At 38.5% G+C, this 20,496-nt stretch overlaps 1 protein-coding gene across 1 annotated transcript; it reads right to left on the reverse strand.

Annotated features, from left to right (window-relative positions):
- Positions 1-539: 539 nt before the first annotated feature.
- Positions 540-5,754, reverse strand: LOC145000867 (tRNA synthetase beta subunit family protein). The gene is made up of 20 exons (XM_078960193.1): positions 5,604-5,754; positions 4,735-4,824; positions 4,592-4,647; positions 4,411-4,514; positions 4,147-4,276; positions 3,954-4,069; positions 3,751-3,817; positions 3,611-3,652; positions 3,308-3,349; positions 3,033-3,109; positions 2,449-2,575; positions 2,190-2,357; positions 1,970-2,098; positions 1,763-1,864; positions 1,552-1,686; positions 1,396-1,470; positions 1,206-1,313; positions 1,030-1,125; positions 857-940; positions 540-776 (listed from the first exon to the last, which is right to left on the reverse strand). Exons 2-20 carry the CDS (start codon positions 4,790-4,792, stop codon positions 708-710), a joined length of 1,785 nt encoding a protein of 594 aa, XP_078816319.1. The 5' UTR covers positions 4,793-4,824; positions 5,604-5,754; the 3' UTR covers positions 540-707.
- Between the last annotated feature and the right edge of the window lie 14,742 nt (positions 5,755-20,496).

Raw genomic sequence — 20,496 nt, forward strand, 5'->3', positions numbered from 1 at the left:
TGTATGAGTTTGTAGACTTACATGCTAGTTCTGATCAGTGATAGATTGGCCTGAGATGTGATTACTTGTAGCCTAGGAAGCATGGAATGCTAGATTTTGTATGCCAAAGGCAATCGTTAGTGAGAGTGGAAGTTCCTATCATGAGTTGTAGTATGTAGAATTGGATGTCCTTGGTTATTCTATGGATTGAAATGTTACTACACAAATGCTTCTTGCTTTTTGTGGAACTCGTAAGTGATGGCGTTAGCTATTAAATGAATATGTCAAGTCACATGTGACAACGGTTGGATAATCTCCAAGTGATTGATTTAACCCTATTATGCAACTTTCGTTTCAGTCTAACCATTGTAGGGACGAGTCGTTTACTTGAAGGATTATCTAAGCTTTGTTGCATGTGATTGTATTCATGAAATGGGTAACAAATCAAATTTAAAACTTGAGACAAGTCATTTTCTCACTTTGACCAGTTTTTACGTAAATAAACAAAATTCAGATGAATTGAAGTTTTATGATAAATAAAAATAAGCAAAGGCAAACCATGAGCAACCAAAAATTCATACACCAGTAATAGATAAATTTTTAGGAAACAATTACAAAATCGTATATGCTACACATCTCTCATTTCAGGGGGAAAAAATAGATAAATATTTATCAATTTAAACAAAAACAATCATTCAATTTTCCACTACGCGGACAAAGATTATAAATTATAGCAGGCTTTGGAGGTTGAGCTCCACAAATGAGCATGGATCTGGTATGTCGAAGTTGTCCAGCACCTGAAAGTCACCCAAAAAAAAAAAATTAATATATATATAATGTAACTAACAATTTGTAAGGAGCGAAAAGTAGTACTAACCTGTGGGTGAACAATGCCAAAAGTCCCAATAGGTTTGCCTTTGAAAATTATAGAAGCTTGTCTTCCAGACAGAAATTCAGGCTCCTGAATTCATTCCACAACAATTGTAAGCATCACACTCTTTAAGACTTAATAATAATAATAATAATAATAATAAGTAAGTCTATTCTTACATCCGAGCTAACAATATGGTAACCAGTATTGTCCCCAGGGGATACAAAAGGAGTACCAGTTACTTGCATGATCCTGTCTACCAGCCCATGTATCAGCTGCAAACAAAAGTTGTTTTGTTTTTGTTTTTTTTTTTTTTTTAATATTTCCTTCAGCAAAAAACAAATAAATATTTTACCTCAAAACCCGAAGTAGCACCACAGTAAAGAGCTGCCACGCGGCGCTGGTTTCTTGCCCCGACATCTTTTGACTCGTCCAACACCGCTACATCACCTACTTCAAATATCTACACTCCCGGATATAATAATAATAAATAAATAAAATAAAAATCAGATTGTCTGTTAATACTAACAAAACCTATACATTACCTTGATAGGTTTTGGATGATCTTTATTGTGTGCAACTGTTTTTAATATCCCAGCCATAAGACTGCTTCGTGCAACCTACACACACAGTTGACAAGTTTATTATCTCTCAAGTATTATTTAATAGAAAAATAATACAAGCCAAGGAAACAAAGAAACCTCAAAATCTGCAGAGCGAGGATTGCCAATAACAACTGAGGTTGATTTGTCATCTTTACGGTTTAACATAGCAAAATTTTCTTTGTATGAGCATAGAATCCATGTTAGCACCTCCGAATAACCACTCAGTGCAATCTAAATAAATACCAAAAAAACATTTTAATTATTAAATCTATCATCAATTTTCTTCCAACCATATAGACATATGTACCTCCATTCTGATAAGGTCACTGAACTGATTCAGAGGCAAAGGCTTTATGGATGAAGGCTTCCTCTTTGGAATTTCATTGAAACCATATGCAATCGCCACATCCTTCCGAATTTGTTACCCAAAAAAAAAAAAAAAAGTAATTAATATTTTCATATGTCAGTTGATGGAAATAATCACACAATGTTTACTACTTTTGTTTGTTTCTACCTCTGCTACATCACATGCATGAAGCACATCACTTCTGGTTGGAGGAACAGACACAGTGAAAATGCATTCATCATTCTTTGTCACTGATTGCTTAGCATGTAATTGCATTTTGTTCAACAACCCAGCAACCTGAATGGTGGAGGGTAAAAAGGTAAATTTTTGTAGTTTGATAATGTAAGTAATCAGATAACAAGTTAAAAGACAAGTTTTAGTTTAGTACCTTATTTGCTTCCAATGTAACCCCAGCGATACCATTTATGTATGTTAGAGAGACCTCCATATCATAGGGTGATAGTTCAGGGCAAATGTAGGATTTTCCATCAGAATATATTACTTCAACTGGCTCCACTTCAAACTTTCGTTCACAGTATACAGAAAACATTGTCACCTACAATTAATTAAAAAAAATATATATGCATAATTCTATCAATACACTTGTTCTTTAAAAATGATTTAAAAGGTATGATTAAACACTTAACCATTGTGTTCAAGACAATCTTGGCCTTTGTCAAATCAGTGGCTGTGCATTCAATGAACACGTTCTTGGTCTTTGTAGAAATAGCTGAGTGGGCTCCATTGATTATTGGGGGAAGAGACAACACACATCTGCAAAAAACATACTTCCATTAATTTGTCTGCAATAGCATATCTTATTTATTTCTTTTTAATCTTATCGCATCATTGTACTTTGAAAAATATACCATATTATATAGCAATAGATCCAAGATATCCCTAACCAACACTACTAATCACCTATTTATACTAACTACTGACCTAATTGATCTAACAAGATAATGACCATATTGCCCTTAGTAACTAACTAAAGACAACTATCAAGATTAAACCCAGGCCTACTTAGAAGTGTAACATGAAGATGACTGTTAAAGAGAGTTAAACTAAGATATTGTAAGTTTTAGAGCATTAAAACCTTACAATGTGTTTTGCCGATTCATATTCAACTTGTTTTATTAAAGATACTTGACCATTGCATGAATTCGGAAATATTAAAACATAAAATTTCAACCAGCATGACCATAACTACTATAAAGAATAGGTAGAATACCTGTTTTTATCATATATAACAGGGTACACAGGTGAGTCTTCAATTATGTGCAAGTACTTCTTCAGTTTCATATCTGACTGCATTAACAGAAGGCAAACAAGGCTTTCAAAAATTGATTCAATGGGCATAGAACTCTCAAAATAACCAGAAATGATCTCACACACACATTCAAACATAAGCAGCAGAAGTAGTTGATTAGTTGATAGAAATATAAGTGAAGACCAGTGAAAAGACATATATATACACATAAATATAAATACACACACAGGGCCTACCTTGTAAAATTCCATCAGTTTATCAGCTCTGAAAGTTTCCACCTATAAAAGAAGTAATCACAGCATAAGCAAATCTCTTACCACACGACAAAACAATATCAAATATGCTGAAAAAATTATACCAAAAGAACGTAAAGCAAAATAATGATAGCTAATCATCACATTGATTGCAATTTCCCAACATTAGATATGAATGTCTTGGAAGTTGGAATAATGATGAATAGAAGTAGATACCACACTCATGGTTTAATATATAATGTATGCAGATATGCACAAATCAAAATCAAATAATGCAACTTTTACCTGTTTTAATGGCTTGAACTCGATTTTTGATGGTGGCAAAGCCTGCACAACATGTCAATATAGTTAACTTTACTCACTGTAAAAATGTTGCATCAATGAACAGGTAACATCATCTGAATGTATTTAACAAATCTACAAACCTCATATGTGAATGGTCCTTCTATTGTGTCCAAGTCATGTGTCCCAATAGCAACCAGGGTTCTGCGCCTGAAAAAATGAAGATAGAAAATGAGAACATGATGAAACCAATGATGTCAGCAACTTCACTTGTAACATACTACAGCTGAATATATATATATATATATATATATATATATATATATATATGAATTTCATATATTACCTGCATATATTTTGGTGAAGCTTATCTTGGAGATCAATGAAGCTGTTATATCTTGCCTCATTGAAAGTTATGCCTCTCAAAACAGCACAAACAACATACGGACGTATCTCTGATGTCTGGAAAAAGAGAACAAGATAATTTATACATATATAAAAAATGAAGAGCTGTTGTGCTTTAAACATTTATAGCATACCTCTGGTTTTACATGCATTTTAAGCATAGATTGCTGACTGATATCAGCAAGAGTGTAATTCGGTACTGAATCAAGACCAAGAAAAATGCGAAGGGACTGCACAAGCCCCTCAAGACAAAGCAAATCATATCTGCATATCAAATGAGCATTTTATACATAAGTGATTAAGCCAATGCTAGCAGCATTGTTTATTTATTGGGCAAATCACACAATAAATCAAAAGGTTCAAGAAAATAAGCAATATAAGTGAATTTAGGAAAGTACCGATTAGCAGGGACATCAATTTTGTAGATTATTTCTTCATCGCCACCAATGTCTTCATCTTCTTTTAGGTGTTTCTCCTTTCTTATAATTGCTTTCTCAGTTGTCTGGCATATACATGAAAGTAGATAAATCATGCACATCTTACATACATACAAATGGATAAGAATGTGCAGATAGTTACCACATCATCGAGCTCGATTCCAAAGTCGAAGCATAATTCTTCGAACTCATCTTGTGCTGACATTAAATAATTGAAAGAAAAATAAGATTAAAGGGAACTGATAGAAATTTAAGAAGATATAATAAATTTAAAGATAAACTCACTGTAAGTGCGTCCTAAGGCTTCGAAAAGAAGGTCCCTTCCAACACTAACTGTAGGCATGGTGAATTGAAATGACAGAAACAGCTATTTCCCTTTGCAAATTGGAATGGAAATTGTAAGAGGGTGTTAGGCTAAGCTTATTTAAAATGACAAGCATTTTTTAATTTATAGCTTATAGTGGTGTCAAAACGGAGTCTTTAAAAATGCGTTTGGATTAGTTTATCCGGTGTCAAAACGCTATAAGCTAGCTGATAAGCATTTTTTAGTGTTTGGCAAAAAAAATGCTTATATGTGTAAAAGGACCAAAAAGGGCTTCCTTTTACATTTTGACCTTAAGTGCATTTACAACTGGGACAGAAAGAAACTGATACAGAAAACATGCATGTATTGTTCATTCCCAAGCTACCAACATCAAAATTCAAAAGAAGTTAAAACATGTAAATTAGAATTGATCAGTGAAAACATGCATAATAAGAAAGTACTAGACACATCCCTCCCAGGCATTTGATCAAACAGCTTGCCTGCAAAGAAAGCATCCCAACTCGGGTAGAAAACCATCATATATATGAGCTAAGAACACAATTCAAACATCTAATTCAAGATACAGAAAACTTTACACATCGGATATCATATACGAACAAAAAACACATTCCCTTTTTTACAGATATCATATATGAACAACAAACAAGTAGCAAATTAATAGCAGCAAACAAGTAGATGTGGCTATCGAAGAAGTCGACCAATATCAATTGATAATAACACCAGCATCAATCGATAACCTTGAAATTGGTATCAATTGATATCAAGATTAGCGATTTCAAAAGAAATCAGAAAAAAGGAAGAAATAAAGCAGAAAAAAAAAAAATAGAACCTGAGGTGGGGTGCGACGGTGTGTCTGTAGCTATCGAATGTCTCCGGTCGGTGTCTTCACAGTTGTGGCGACGGCATACGGCTGCGAGCAGGGGAAGGAGTCGATTTGAGCAGAAGCGATAGGCGATGCTGTAATGGAGTCGTAATAGTAAAGGTAAGGTTTATTAGGTTAAAGGGCATATCGGTCAATTCTTATATCAGGTGAAATAAAAGTTTTTCATAAGTTAGGAATGGGTTAAAACCGTTATAACATTTTTTGAAAAAAATCTTTATCCAATCATTAATTCAAGAAAAAATTACATAAATGTTCCTTATAGTTTACTGAACGTCATAAACTTAACTTTTGTCCATTTTTTAACGTTTATGGTTTCCAAATTTTGCTAATACTCTTGGTTTTTAAATAGTAGAGATTAACTTTGTGACATGGATAAACCATAGGGATCATTAATGCAATTTTATCTATATTTTGGGCATGTTCGGCAAAACTAGTTGGTAGCGGGTAGTTTCAAACGTGTAGCAGGTAGCTTGTAGCGTTTTATTAAACGCTACATGAAGTAGCATTTGGATTTGGAGCGTTTTGATTAAACTAAACGCTAGAAGTTTGTAGTACCAAACGAAGCTTTCTGTTCAAAACGGTGCGTTTTTTCAAACGGTAGAAGTTAGAAGTTTCCAAACGCTCCATGTCGAACACGCTTTTTATGTTTACCTTTTACACTTTTCTTTTTAATTTTACTTGGAGCTTTGTAAACTATTATTTCACTTCTTTGTTTTTTAAACTTTCGTGTTTATCCCGTATGATATATAATTTATTTTTTCTTAATAATTTATCCATTAACCTAAAGAAAACTAATTTTTTACATGTTTATATTGTTTATATATCGTTATAAACTGAAAAGTGGTCAATATATAAACATGAATTCAAAACTTGAGTTCGTTAATTTAATAATAATGATAAATAAATAAATTTACTTGTTTTTCTATGCTCCTATCAGTTTAAATTCGAGTTTTTCTATGTTTCAACATTTTTTTTACAATTCGTATTTAATTTTATGTACGTTTTCTGTGTATGAATCGATTCACATACATAACTTCGTTCGTCAACTTTAAAAAAAAAATTACGTGTTTATTTTTATATATGTATTGATATAAATTCAAGGTGATCAACATTTTAACGATTTCACGTAAATTTAGAACATTTGTTCATTGATTTAAAAACATTATTTGTTTTATTTATCTACGTATCAGTATAGATTCGAGTTCGTCTGCGATTCAACATATTCTTTTTATATTTTCATGTTTATTTTTATGTACGAAAAAAATAAACACAGACAAAAAAAAAGTACGAAAACATAACAAAAGAAATACAAGTTAACTGACTAAACCTATAATTTTTTTCACTATCCAAGAAAATGAGTTTGCATGGTAACTAACTAAACATATACAAAAAGTTAATATATTTTTACTCCAAACCATTATAAAATTCATTTAATTTGCTTATTTTGGTCGTGTTCATTATGGACATTTATTTATCGATTTGAAATTTTAGAGGATCAACTAAATTGATAGAGAATTGACCGTTTGTCATTAGGTAGTTTAATTTTTTGTATGTTTTCATGCTTATGTTCATACATAAGAAAAAGCACATAACATTAATAAAAATACGTCGAAACGTAGATGAACTTAAATTTATATTGACACGTATATAAAAGAAGCAGATAATTTCTTTTAAAAAAAATAATTAATGAAAGTTTTAAATTTACGTCAAAACGTTGACTATCTTGAATTTATACCGACACATACATAAAAATACGCATGTAAAAAATTAACTTTTTAAAGTTAACGAATAAAAGTTATTATATATGATTCAACCCGTGCGTAAAAACGTACATACAATTAAGCATAAAACGTAAACTCAAATAGCATATGTTTTTTTAAGTTAACGAACGAATATTATTATACGTGACCCAACTCATACTTAAGAAATGTATATAAATTAAACACGAAAACATAAAAGATATTACATCGAAGCATACACACTCGGATTTAAACCAACACGAACGTAAAAATAAATAAATAAAACAAGTTTTTTTTTTTAAATTAATAAATGAAAGTTTTAAATTCATGTTGAAACGTTGACGGCCTTCAAAATATATATATATATATATATATATATATATATATATATATATATATATATATATATATATATATATATATATATATATATATATAAGCATGTAAAAATTAGTGTTTTTAGGTTAACGCACGAACATTATTAAGGAAAATTAAATTATAATACTAGAGATAAAAATGAAAGTTTAGAAAATAGATGGTGAAAATAATATTTTACAAAGTTTAAGGTGAAGGGTCAAAATGAATATTTGAAAAGTAATAGGGTGGGAAAACTACAAATTCATAAACATAAAATATATATACAAAATTATATAAACAATCTTTATGATTTACATATGACCACAAACTCACACTAATGGATAATAACTAACGATGTTAAAAAATTAAAAAAAAAAAGTTTTGAAAACCATATAGACCATGTTGGTTAAAAAAATAACAATGACTAGATTTGTAACATTTGATAAACCACAATAACCATTTATATAATTTTGTCTTAATTCTATGTTACATTCATATGAAATCGATAATAAGTGAAAAAAAAAACTTATTAAGAAACATAAATAAATTGTTTTTTAATTTAAAAGAAATAATAATAATTTTCAGGCTTACATAATCCTTTTAAAAAAAAATATTGTATCTCACAATCCTTCTCATTTTTGGTTTATTGTTCCCTATTTTTTTTTATTGTTGCTATTTATAATGTTCCTTCGGCAATGTAATTAAGTTTCCTTTTCGGACAATAGTATGATTCATTCATGAATAAGATGATGGTTCCTCAGGAATTGTAACGTCTGCCTTTCAAAACTAAGCATCATTATAATGATGTAATAGTTAGGATCGATAATTATAATATATTTTAAAGTAGTGAAAATGAATTATTTGAATATTATGTGATTTATGTGCAACATATGTGTTTATAATAATAATAATAATAATAATATGCATCATATATATATATATATATATATATATATAGAGAGAGAGAGAGAGAGAGATCCAAAATCTATGAAGAAAGTTGAAGTAGTCGTAACAAGGATTCTGGAGATATAAAGAACACTGAAATTCGACTTATAACAAAGAATTTATGATCCGTCGAAGTTTTTCGATAAAACCGGTACGACGTTATGTATTGTAAAAAGTGAGTTTGCGATAACATACTTTTTAGTCTTAGAGATCTAAACTATAGTCATACTAGACGTTAAACCAAGAGTGTGTTGGTGGTGATCGAGGCCAACAAAATTAATAAACATAAATCGTCAAAAATAACAAGTGCATGCTACGAGTCTATAACGAGTCCTTAAATATCAAATTTGTAACTACATAAAGAAGATGGTAAAATTAGCTTTCACGTATACCAAACACAATCGTGAGGCAAAAACAAAGGGCATTTACGATATATGCATGAGTATATGGTAATATTAATACCTCGTGAATGAAATAAAATCATATTTATCAATATGTTTTTGTAGCACCCGGTTCCTGATATGTATTTTTATTCAAGTAATTATGACATTTTGGCATGAGACTCGGCGAGCTAAAGGTCCAACTCGTTGAGTAGAACCGACTTTGGACACGGGAGTTTAGTGACCTACTCGACGAGTCGGCAAACCGACTCGACGAGTAGGCGCTGTTTGGACAAAACCCTAAATTTGATGGATTACACCCTATTTAAACGTCTTATTGCAGCTCCATCGCCCTTTGTGCTCCCATAACACCTCATACTAAAAACCTAATCGTTTTGTGAGGTCTAAGGCCCTTTTTGGTGATTTTGGTGGTTTGTGATCACAAGAAATAAGGAAAAACTTGAGGAGCCAAGAGGAAACCGGGAGATTTCGAGTTTGTGCAGCATCTACAGTTCCTTAGAGGTATAAAGCTTATACCTTGCTTATTCATGTTCTAGATGCCTTTTTGGAGTGAATTAGGGCTTTTTGGAACCATTTTTGGTGACTAATCATGAGTGCAAGCATGGTTGGGGGTTAAGACTCCAGATCCAGGGTCCTTGGGGGACTACATGACCTAAAGTGACCAACTTTGTAGCCATTGAGAGCCACATGCACCTTTAGACCTCATTTTTTGGGTCCATTAAGCTTATACTCCCATGCATGCATGTAAAGTTCATAACTTTACGTGCTAGATCGGTCGTAGAAACCCAAATCTGTCTTTTGGATGAATGTTGTACATCAGAAATCGAGATATAATTTGGACAACCCCGACTCGTCGAGTTGTTCTTGGAACTCGGCGAGTCCAGGGCTTGAGTCCCCAGACTGATTAAGGTTCAAAGGAAACCAATTGAGTGTTAAAAGGGTCTTAGAGGGGTTTAGGGGAGTGACTCAACATATTAGACTTAGCCATGGACCTGGGAATCATAGGACTCGACGAGTGTATGAAAAGACTCGATGAGTCCAAGGCAATCTCCCAACCCTTTAAAGATGGACTCGACGAGTTTTTCATACAACTCGGTGAGTCGCAGACTGGTCATGATTCATAGAATGATGGTGAACTCGACGAGTTGTTCATACAACTCGGCGAGTTGTTCATACAACTCGGCGAGTCGGATGAAGGTTCATTTGATGATATTATAGAAGGAGAACTCATCGAGCCCTTGCTAAACTTGACGAGTAGAGTCGGGAGGAGGTAAGATGAAAGAATATGGACTCGGCGAGTTGACGGCCCAACTCGGTGAGTCAGGTCAATTGGAAGTTGGCTTTGACCAGGATATTGACTTTGGCCAGGGGTAAAATAGTCATTTTACCCTAAGAGTAGTTATCATCTTCTAAATAAGTGTCTTTATGGGAAGTATAGCCGGAGAATCGCAGGAGCAGCAGACAGAGACTTCTCATTCGGTTTGACAGCATTCATTCATATGAGGTGAGTTACCTTCCAGTAGCGGTGGGTCTACGGCCACAATGCCGACCCACCACTATAATATTTTTACAAAGAAAATGGTTTTCTAAAATCTAAGTTAAATAGTTTTGAGAAATAACAAGGTGTGTAATGTGCGCGATCGGCCGAGCTCAGGTAAGTTTTCCCCAAATTACCCATACAAATTTATGTTATGATTATCAGCTAGTAGAACAACATGTTAGATTAGGACTAATGATCTAGGGAGGATGCCTTATGTGCATGTTATAAGTGCTTTTGAGTTGCATGATAGTGTTGGTTAGACAGAGGTAGGATAGCCTGTTTAGGTTATGCCTGATTATATGAGCTTACATCGCATGCTAGCACAAATTATTGTTATGTGAATAGAATTGTTTGAGTTCGTTCCTTTTTTGTATGAATGTTGTTTGCTTTGTGCCTTGTGGGACTCTAAGTAATGGGAGTTAGCTATTAGGTGAATACGTTAAGTCACATGCAATCAAGGTTGAATAATCTTAAAGTATTGAGTTTGACCCTACTGCGTATCTCTTGTCTGAGTCTTAACCGTTGTAAGGATGAGTCCCTTACTCGAAGGATTATTCGAGCCTCGTTCCATGTGATAGTATTCAAGTGATAGCTAATTGGCAATATAGAGAGGCCTTTAGCAGCTGAGGATTGATTTGGAGTAGGAGATTTCCCTAGGGTAAGCCTAGGATGAGAGTAGTAGAGAACAGTAGTAGTAGAAGGGACTTGGCGGAGTCAAGGTAGTTCTTGAGGAAAGTACGGATAGATGTGGAAGGTAGTATGGGCTCGTACTACTGAAAGCAGAGGATTCGTACTTAAATTGAGGAAGGCTGAGACAAGATCAGGGAACTTGTGGTAGATGTGATCCCTCTAAATATACCGATATTTCTGATGATTGTCATTATGTGTTTATAGAATGGTGGTACTACATCCTAGACCAATAGTTGGCAGTTCGAGAGAGGGATCAGGTTTGGGTTCGGGTTCCGAACCAGTGGATGAGAGGCTATGCGAGTTTATCGCGTCAGAGATTACTAGAGGCATCCTTGATGCGACCCCGGTTATCTTTGGGTCGATCAAGGAAGGGATAGTAGAGTTAATGGAGGATCGCCTCAGGGCGTTAAGGAGTGACATGGCGACCAGCCAGTCAAGATCACGCATACTATCCTTTAAGGACTTCAGGGGCAGTGGTGCGCTGGATTTCCATGGGGCGAAGGACCCCATTGTTGCCAGACGGTGGATTGAAGACATTGAGTCTGCACATTTGACTAACTTCTGCCCCGAGGGGTCGAAATGTACGATATGCAGCAGGATGCTTGAGGGACAGTGTCAGGGATTGGTGGGAGTCAGTTGGTGACTCTTTGGGAGCCTCGGCTATTGAGACTATGACATGGTCGGGTTTTGTGACCCGGTTTAGGGATGAGTTCGCACCTACAGTGGAGCTTCAGCAGTTGGCCTGGGAGTTCCTGGATATATGAGGCAGACGACTGAGACAGTGGCGAAGATCATCGCCAAGTTCCGAGAGAGGGATTTATTGGTGCCCCAGTATGCGGGAGACGGGGATATGAGGAGGACCCACTATCACGACATGTTGCGAGCTGATATTCGGGAGCATGTCAGCTTTTCAGCTTGTCATACCCTGGATTCCATGATTGCCAGGGCAAGGGAGAGAGATTGATTTGGAGTACATCCATAAGAGGAAGGTCGAGGATGGGCAGATGACTAGGGCTTCGGGGAAGAAGCCTAAGGGATCAGACATTAGGCCAAAAGGCTAGTCGAGGCAGGGCCGTTGCAGGAAATGCGGCAGACCACATGAGGAAGCTTGTAGGTTGGGATCGTCGGACTGCTACAAGTGCGGCAAGATGGGGCACTTCAGCAGGGATTGTACCGCCCCTGCACCTACCATTTAGACATCCGAGTTGTTGTGTTTCCACTGCAACCATAGGGGCCATAAAAAGGCCAATTGCCCTCAGTTGACAGCAGCAACGCCAGTGAATGCGCCCCTGCGGATTACAGATGGCTGGCAGGGCAAGACAGAGGCTCCAGTGGTGAGGAGTCGGGCCTTCCAGTTGACTACCGAGGAGGCACGCACCGTACCCGATGTGGTGACGAGTATGATTTCTTCTCTTTGGTTTTTATTTATATGATGCGTATGATATTAATGTGTTATGTGTATACATGTTTAGGATCGTTCCATGTGAACGGTATCCCAGTGCAGGTGTTGTTCGACTCAGGTGCCACTCGATCCTTTGTTTCTCTTGCACTTAGCAATAGGTTCCCTGAGTCTTCGGGCATGTTGGATTGCCCTTTAGAGATTGAGATTGTCGACGACCGATCAGTTCGAGCATCAGCAGTATTCGGATATTGCGTACTGAGGCTATTAGAGGAGCGCTACATGGTAGACTTGGTTCCCATTCCATTGCATGGGAACAATGTGACTATAGGAATGCATTGGTTGAGCCCTAATGGGGCGGTGATAGACTCCGCGCAGTAGCTAGTACGAGTCAAGACCCAAGTGGGGGAGAGTTGGTGATCCACGGCGAGAGGCCACAGCATGGACCCACGTTATGTTCAGCATCGAGGGTTAGGTGCTACCTACAACATGGTTGCGTTGGGTGTGTCGCCTATGTTATGGAGACCCGGGGGGCGGGTAAGGAGACGGTGAGTAATGTTCTGGTGGTGTTGGACTACGCGGATGTGTTCCCAGAGGAGCTTCCTAGGATACCTCCGGAGCGACAGGTGGAGTTCAGGATCGACCTAGTCCCAGGTGTGGCTCTGATATCCAAGGCACAATATCAGTTAGCTCCTACCGAGATGCAGGAGTTGTCTACACAGTTGTAGGAGCTTCTAGACAAGGGATTTATCGTGCCGAGTAGCTCGTCTTTGGGAGCCCCGATCCTGTTTGTCAAGAAGAAGGACGGGTTGCATCGCATGTGCATAGATTATCAGGAGCTGAACAAGGTAACGATGAAGAACCGTTACCCACTTCTGAGGATAAATGACTTGTTCGACCAACTTCAAGGAGCATCTTGGTTTTCCAAGATAGAATTGCAGTCAGGCTACCATCAGATGAGGTTCAGAGATGAGGATATACAGTAGGCTGCTTTTCAGACTCGCTATGGCCACTACGAGTTTGTGGTGATGCCCTTCGGGCTCGCCAATGCTCCTGCCACGTTCATGGACCTCATGAACCGCGTGTACAGACCGATGTTGGATCGGTTCATGATAGTTTTTATTGGCAATATCCTAGTCTACTCCAAGACACAGGAGCAACATGAGGAGCATCTGCGAGAGGTTTTGGATATTCTGAGGAGGGAGAGCTTGTATGCCAATTTCTCTAAGTGTGAGTTATGGTTGCGCGAGGTGCAGTTTCTTGGGCACCTTTTTAACCAGAATGATATTTTGGTCGACCCGACCAAGGTGGAGGTCGTGATGAGATGGGAGGTTCCGAAGTCTCCGTCTGAGATTCGGAGTTTCCTGGGATTAGCCGGCTACTATCGGAGATTCATCCAGGATTTCTCCAAGATATTCGTACCATTGAATCGACTAACGAAGAAGGTTGTAGTCTTTCGTTGGGGGCCTGAGCAGCAGACAACATTCGAGACATTGAGGCAGAGATTGTACGACGCGCCAATCTTAGCCTTGCCGTAGGGCGTGAAAGATTTTGTAGTATATTGCGACGCGTCTATTTCGGGCTTGGGCGCAGTACTGATGCAAAGAGGGCATGTCATCGCCTACGCCTCGAGGCAGTTGAAGCCCCACGAGGCGAACTACCCGACACATGATTTGGAGTTGGGGCGGTCGTCTTCTCCCTCAAGATTTGACGACACTATCTCTATGGGGTTCGCTGTACCATCTACACGGGCCATAAGAGTCTGAGATACCTCATGGATCAGCCGAATCTGAACATGAGGCAGCGTCGGTGGTTAGATGTGGTGAAGGATTATAATTGTGAGATCCTTTACCACCTGGGGAAGGCCAATGTGGTGGCCAATGCGCTTAGCCATAAGGCATCACCGATCAGAGACATTTCCATGCGGGTGACAGCAGTGACTTCATTGTTAGAGTAGATCCGAGAGGCCCAACAGGAAGCTATGAAGGAGGAACATCGGAAGAGCGAGCGTATAGTGGGTCAGGTTTCCTCCTTTGACTATAACAGTTGAGGGTTATTGACTCTTCACCATAGGGTGTGGGTCCCATATCATAGAGGCGTGTGCCGGATATTGATGGAGGAGGCGCAAAAATCCAGGTTTTCTATCCATCATGGAGCGACAAAGATGTATAGGGATCTTCGCCTTGACTATTGGTGGCCCTGCATGAAGCGGGATGTAGCATGGTATGTGGAGCGGTGCTTGACCTGAAGGAAGGTCAAGGCCAAACACCAGAGGCCACACGACAAGATACAACCGTTAGATATTCCCATGTGGAAATGGGAAGATATTACCATGGATTTCATCACCAAACTTCCCAGGACCGCGCAGGGAGTGGATTCCATATGGGTCATCGTGGATCGATTAACCAAAAGTGCCCATTTCATACCGATCCAGGAGAGTATATCGGTCGAGAAGCTGGCCAACATCTACATTCAAGAGGTGGTGGCTCGACATGGAGTGCCAATCTCCGTGATTTCTGACAGAGATGTGCGGTTTACTTCCAGATGTTGGAAGAAATTCCACGACGAGTTGGGTACTCGTCTACACTTTAGCACCGCTTTTCACCCACATACGGATGGACAGAGTGAACGGACCATCCAGACTCTGGAGGATATGTTGCGGGCATGTGTGCTAGACTTCGGTGGTAGTTGGGATACCTATCTCCCATTAGCTGAGTTCTCCTACAACAACAACCACCACGCGAGTATCAATCGCCCTCCCTTTGAGATGTTATACGGGAGGAATTGTAGGACCCCGATATGTTGGGGTGAGGTGGGCCAGAGGGTCATGGGGAGCACCGAAGTAGTGCTCAATACGACAGAAAGGATTCAGCGAGTCAGGAGCAGGCTTCAGACTGTTCAAAGTCGGCAGAAAAGTTATTCCGACAAGCACCGCTCGGACCTGGAGTTCCAGGTCGGGGATATGGCCCTCCTGAAGGTGTCGCCATGGAAGGGCGTCACCCGATTCAGGAAGCGGGGCAAGTTGGTCCTTAAGTATATTGTACCCTTCAGGGTTATAGCCCGAGTGGGCAATGTGACGTGTAGGCTAGTTTTGCCAGCGGGACTCGGTTAGATCCATAGCACTTTCCATGTCTCCCAACTACGGAAGTTTTTGGTGGATAACTCGGCAGTGGTACCTCTGGAGGATATTCAGGTGGATGACAGCATGAACTATATTGAGCGGCCTATGGCGATCCTCGACCGGAAGTCGAAGCATTTGAGGAACAACAGGGTCGATTTGGTGAAGGTGCAATGGCAGCATCGAAAGGGATCATAATGGACGTGGGAATCGGAGGACGCGATAATGGAGCATTACCCAGAGATTTTTCAGGATCTAGCAGCAGACTTCGAGGACGAAGTCTAAAATAAGTGGGGGAGATTTGTAGCACCCGATTCTTGATATGTATTTTCATTCAATTAATTATGAAATTTTGGCCTGGGACTCGGCGGGTTGAAGGTCCAACTCGTCGAGTAGAATCGACTTTGGACACGGGAGTTTAGTGACCTACACGATGAGTCGGCAAACCGACTCGACGAGCACATACTGTTTTGACAAAACCCTAAATCTGAGGGATTGCACCCTATTTAAACGTCTTATTGCAGCCTTCATCGTCCCTTATGCTCCTATAACACCTCATACTGAAACCCTAATCGTTTTGTGAGATCTAAGGCCTTTTTTGGTGATTTTGGTAGTTTGTGATCACAAGAAAGAAGGAAAATCTTGAGGAGCCAAGATGAAACCAGGAGATTTTGAGTTTGTGTAGCATCTATAGTTCCTTAGATGTATAAAGCTTATACCTTGTTCATTCATGTTCTAGATCCCTTTTTGGAGCGAATTAGGGCTTTTTGGAACCATTTTTTGGTGACCAATAATGAGTGCAAGCATGGTTGGGGGTTAAGACTCCAGATCCAGGGTCCTTAGTGGACTACATGACCTAAAGTGACCAACTTTGTAGCCATTGAGAGCCACATGCACCTTTAGACCTCTTTTTTTTGGGTCCATTAAGCTTATACTCCCATGCATGCATGTAAAGTTCATAACTTTACGTACTAGATCGGTCTTAGAAGCCCATATCTATCTTTTGGATAAATGTTGTACATCAGAAATCGAGATATAAGACTTGGGCATCCCCAACTCGTCGAGTTGTTCTTGAAAATCGGCGAGTCCAGGGCTTGAGTCCCCATACTGATTAAGGTTCAAAGGAACCTTGTTGAGTGTTAGAAGGGTCTTAGAGGGAGCTAGGGGAGTGACTCAACATATTAGACTTAGCCATGGACTTGGGAATCATAGGACTCGGTGAGTATACGAACAGACTCGGCGAGTCCAAGGCAATCTCCCAACCCTTTAAAGATGGACTCGACAAGTTGTTCATACAACTCGGTGAGTCGCAGACTGGACATGATTCATAGAATGAAGGTGATATGGGTGAGAGATGAGAGAATGAGCAACCAAACTCGACTGACCCTTCAAATCTATTTATAGGGCAAAACTGGCCCTTGCCACGTCGTGACACCTTTTGCCACGTCGTGGGCTTGGTCGTCACTGCATGCATCATCTCAAGTTGCATATGGGGGACTCCCGGAGGTGTCGGAAGACCTGCCACATCGTGGCACTGCGTGCCACGTCGTGGTCTCTGACACAGCTTTGGGGTTCGCGCCCCGAACTTCAGAAATTCATAACTTTCGCATATGAACTCCGTTTTCGACGTTCTTTATATCGACGCGAAGGTGAGATTATGCTCTACAACTATCGTTTAGACTCCACTGGCTAATTTTGACTTTATTTTTAATATACTATAAGTATATTACTTATCTATTATCTTTAGTAGGTCGGGACAGGAAAACTCCATTCAGAATTCATAACTCCTTCATATGAACTACGTTTTCGTCTGTCTTTTTATCGTTGGACTACTATCGAAGAAATCTTTGACTCTTGTTTAGATCACTAAGGATAGATATCTATCTACCTTAAATTCACTATTTACGTCGCGCTGGGTCATGCCGGTTCTGTCGCGAAACTTCAACAAGTCATAACTTCTTCGTTATAACTCGGATTTTGGCGTTCTTTATATGCACATAAACCTTATGACATATAATAAAACTTGGTTAAGATTAATCCTTCTAAATAATCTTCCATCAAAAAGTCATTTTTGATGCTTATCGTCTAATTTGACTAGCCCGGATCTACGGACGTTACAGTTTGACAACATTCATTCATATGAGGTGAGTTACCTTCCAGTAGCGGTGGGTCTACGGCCATAATGCCGACCCACCAGTAAAAGTTGTATGTTAGATGATTGTCTTTGTGATATTCATCTAGGTTTGCTACTACCTTATATGTTATATGTTGGCACGATATGTTATATGTGATAGTGGTAGTAAGAGGGGAATAGTCCCTAAGTCGGCTGTTATGACCGAAGGGTAGGTCGGACACCCCAGATATGCCTGACAGTACGTTATGTTATGATATATGTGATAATAATAGTAGGGGTGGAATAGTCCTTGAGGTTCGGTTGTTAGGACTGAAGGGTAGGTCAACACCCTAGAACGACTTGACACGGGTAGGTCAGTATCCCATAATGGCTTGACACGGGTAGGTCGGCACCCCAAAATGACCATACCGGGTAGGTCGGGCACCCCAGAATTGCCCGACAGTATGTATGCTATGTGATTGTATGATATGAGGTACGGTGGGGGGACTCATTAAGCTTTGTGCTTACAGTTTTCAGTTTTGTTTCAGGTGCCTCTTCAGCGAAGGGGAAGGAGCCGGCGCGGTAGCTGCACATCATACACATGCACATTGGATTTTCGCATTACGAGATTTCTTGGGATTGTACTCTGACAATGTTCCTACTTTTATGATATGATTTCCAGACACGGGATTATGTTTATAAAATATATGACTTAATGATGTTTCCTGATAAATGTTTTCCAAACCGTTATATTAAAAACTAAAATTTTTGGACTTGAAATTTGAGACGTTACAGTTTTTGTCATGAAAAAACATATCATGAATTTGCTAGTGAAAATTTCATTAGTTTTGGAAAAATATAGTATTGTTGTGATATATTACGATGGTAAGGTTAGTGAATAACTAAAAAATGAAAATTGATGATCAGGTTATTCTATTTTTTTTATGGGAAATTAAATATCTTTATACTTTTCCTCCTTATAACAAGTGAGTAAGTTGACAAAATTGCAAAAATGGTCCTTGTGCTCGGTAAAATTTTGTAGTTTTGGTCCAAAATGACATGTTGGTGCACAACTGGTCCAATTTTAGATACATTGTGTGGTTTTGGTCCTTATAGTTGTATTTTCTTGTGTTTTTGGTCCACATCCCACCTAAAATGACTAATATGCCCCTTAAATAATTATATTTTAATTTCTTTTATTTATTTTCTTATTTTTATAATAAAATGAAAAACAAAAACAAAATAAACCTATCACACACACACACACACACTCTCTCTCTCTCTCTCTCTCTCTCTCCCTCTCTCTCTCTCTCTCCTGTTAAGACACATCACCCCAAACACCCTCTATTATTGTTTTGCTCGACCCCTGCTTTCCTCGAAGCCACAACTCAGGTGAGATGAGCTAACAGTTGAAGAAGAGAGCCCATCGGGAAAACCGGTTGTCAACCTATCCACCCCTCTTCGATTGCTGAGCAAACCCACGAACCTCATACTGCTGTGTTGTTTCCGATTTGCCCTTTCCCTCCCTTTCTCTCCGTTTTTCTACCAACCTCTCCACCTCCCCTCCCATGGCTTATTGTGTGATGTTGCAGAACGTCGATATGCACATTTGGGTTTACAATCTGTACAACAAATCCAATAAAAAAACAACATTTTAGAAGACGATTATTCTTTAGAGCAATCTGTTGAACAGTTGGTGTGTGCAACAGTTACAAATTGTTTTGGATGATGCTTTGTGATTTTGATCGATAACAATAAGAAACAAATCGTTTTCATTTGTCAAGATCTCATAGTGAGGGTTGGTGTTTGCTCGTCGTTACAGGGGGAAAGACGGGGTGGAAACCGGTGGTTCTTGGGAGGTTGAGCCACCTCTAGTGGGGCTATTATTATATGAGAAAATAAGCAAGGGAGATAGAGAGGGGAGGTGACAATGGTCAAAGGGTATGTTTGGGTTGTTGCTGATTGGCAAAACTGGTGAGAAGAGGTGGTTCCTAGTGATGTTCGGTGATCACAACAACACCACCACCACCACTACCACTCGTTGGTGGTGGTTGTTCTTGGAAGTGAAAGGAGAAGGAAAACAAAAAACGTGAAAGGTGGGTGTTGCAATGGATTCTACAATACACGAAGGGGATAAAGAGTGGTCGTTTATGGTGGTTCACGGTAGTGAGGGGTCACCAGTAGGTGGCGGCCCTTGGTTGTCCCTATTTCTTTCTTCGTTTCTTTTACCGGTGTGTGTGTGTTTTTGAGGGAGAAAAAACAAATAAAATATAAATTAAATTAATTTATGTATTTCAGCAATTAAAAAAAAATGAAAAATATAAATTATAAGGTATAATCATCTTTTTAAGTGTATAGGGACCAAAAATAATAAAAAAATCTAAAATTAAACCAATAGGACAACAATGTATGGTTTTGTATCAAAAGTACACAAATTTGCCGAGACATTTTTGCAATTTTGTTCCATAAAAAAAAGTAAAAATATAATTTTTTTTAACGGCAAACAAGATGCCATTCTCTTTTATACTGGTGAGTAT

Source organism: Lactuca saligna, chromosome 1, assembly GCF_052625555.1.
Source record: "Lactuca saligna cultivar CGN05327 chromosome 1, ASM5262555v1, whole genome shotgun sequence".
Classification (NCBI taxonomy): Eukaryota; Viridiplantae; Streptophyta; class Magnoliopsida; order Asterales; family Asteraceae; genus Lactuca; species Lactuca saligna.

What these genes read in the sequence shown, in the direction of transcription:
- LOC145000867 (XM_078960193.1), bottom strand. Translation starts at nt 4,792, where the DNA reads ATGCCTACAGTTAGTGTTGGAAGGGACCTTCTTTTCGAAGCCTTAGGA. An exon ending in TTACATTGGAAGCAAATAAG is followed by an intron (nt 2,099 to 2,189) that starts GTACTAAACTAA and finishes TCCACCATTCAG; the next exon opens with GTTGCTGGGTTGTTGAACAA. An exon ending in GTGACCTTATCAGAATGGAG is followed by an intron (nt 1,687 to 1,762) that starts GTACATATGTCT and finishes GTATTTATTTAG; the next exon opens with ATTGCACTGAGTGGTTATTC.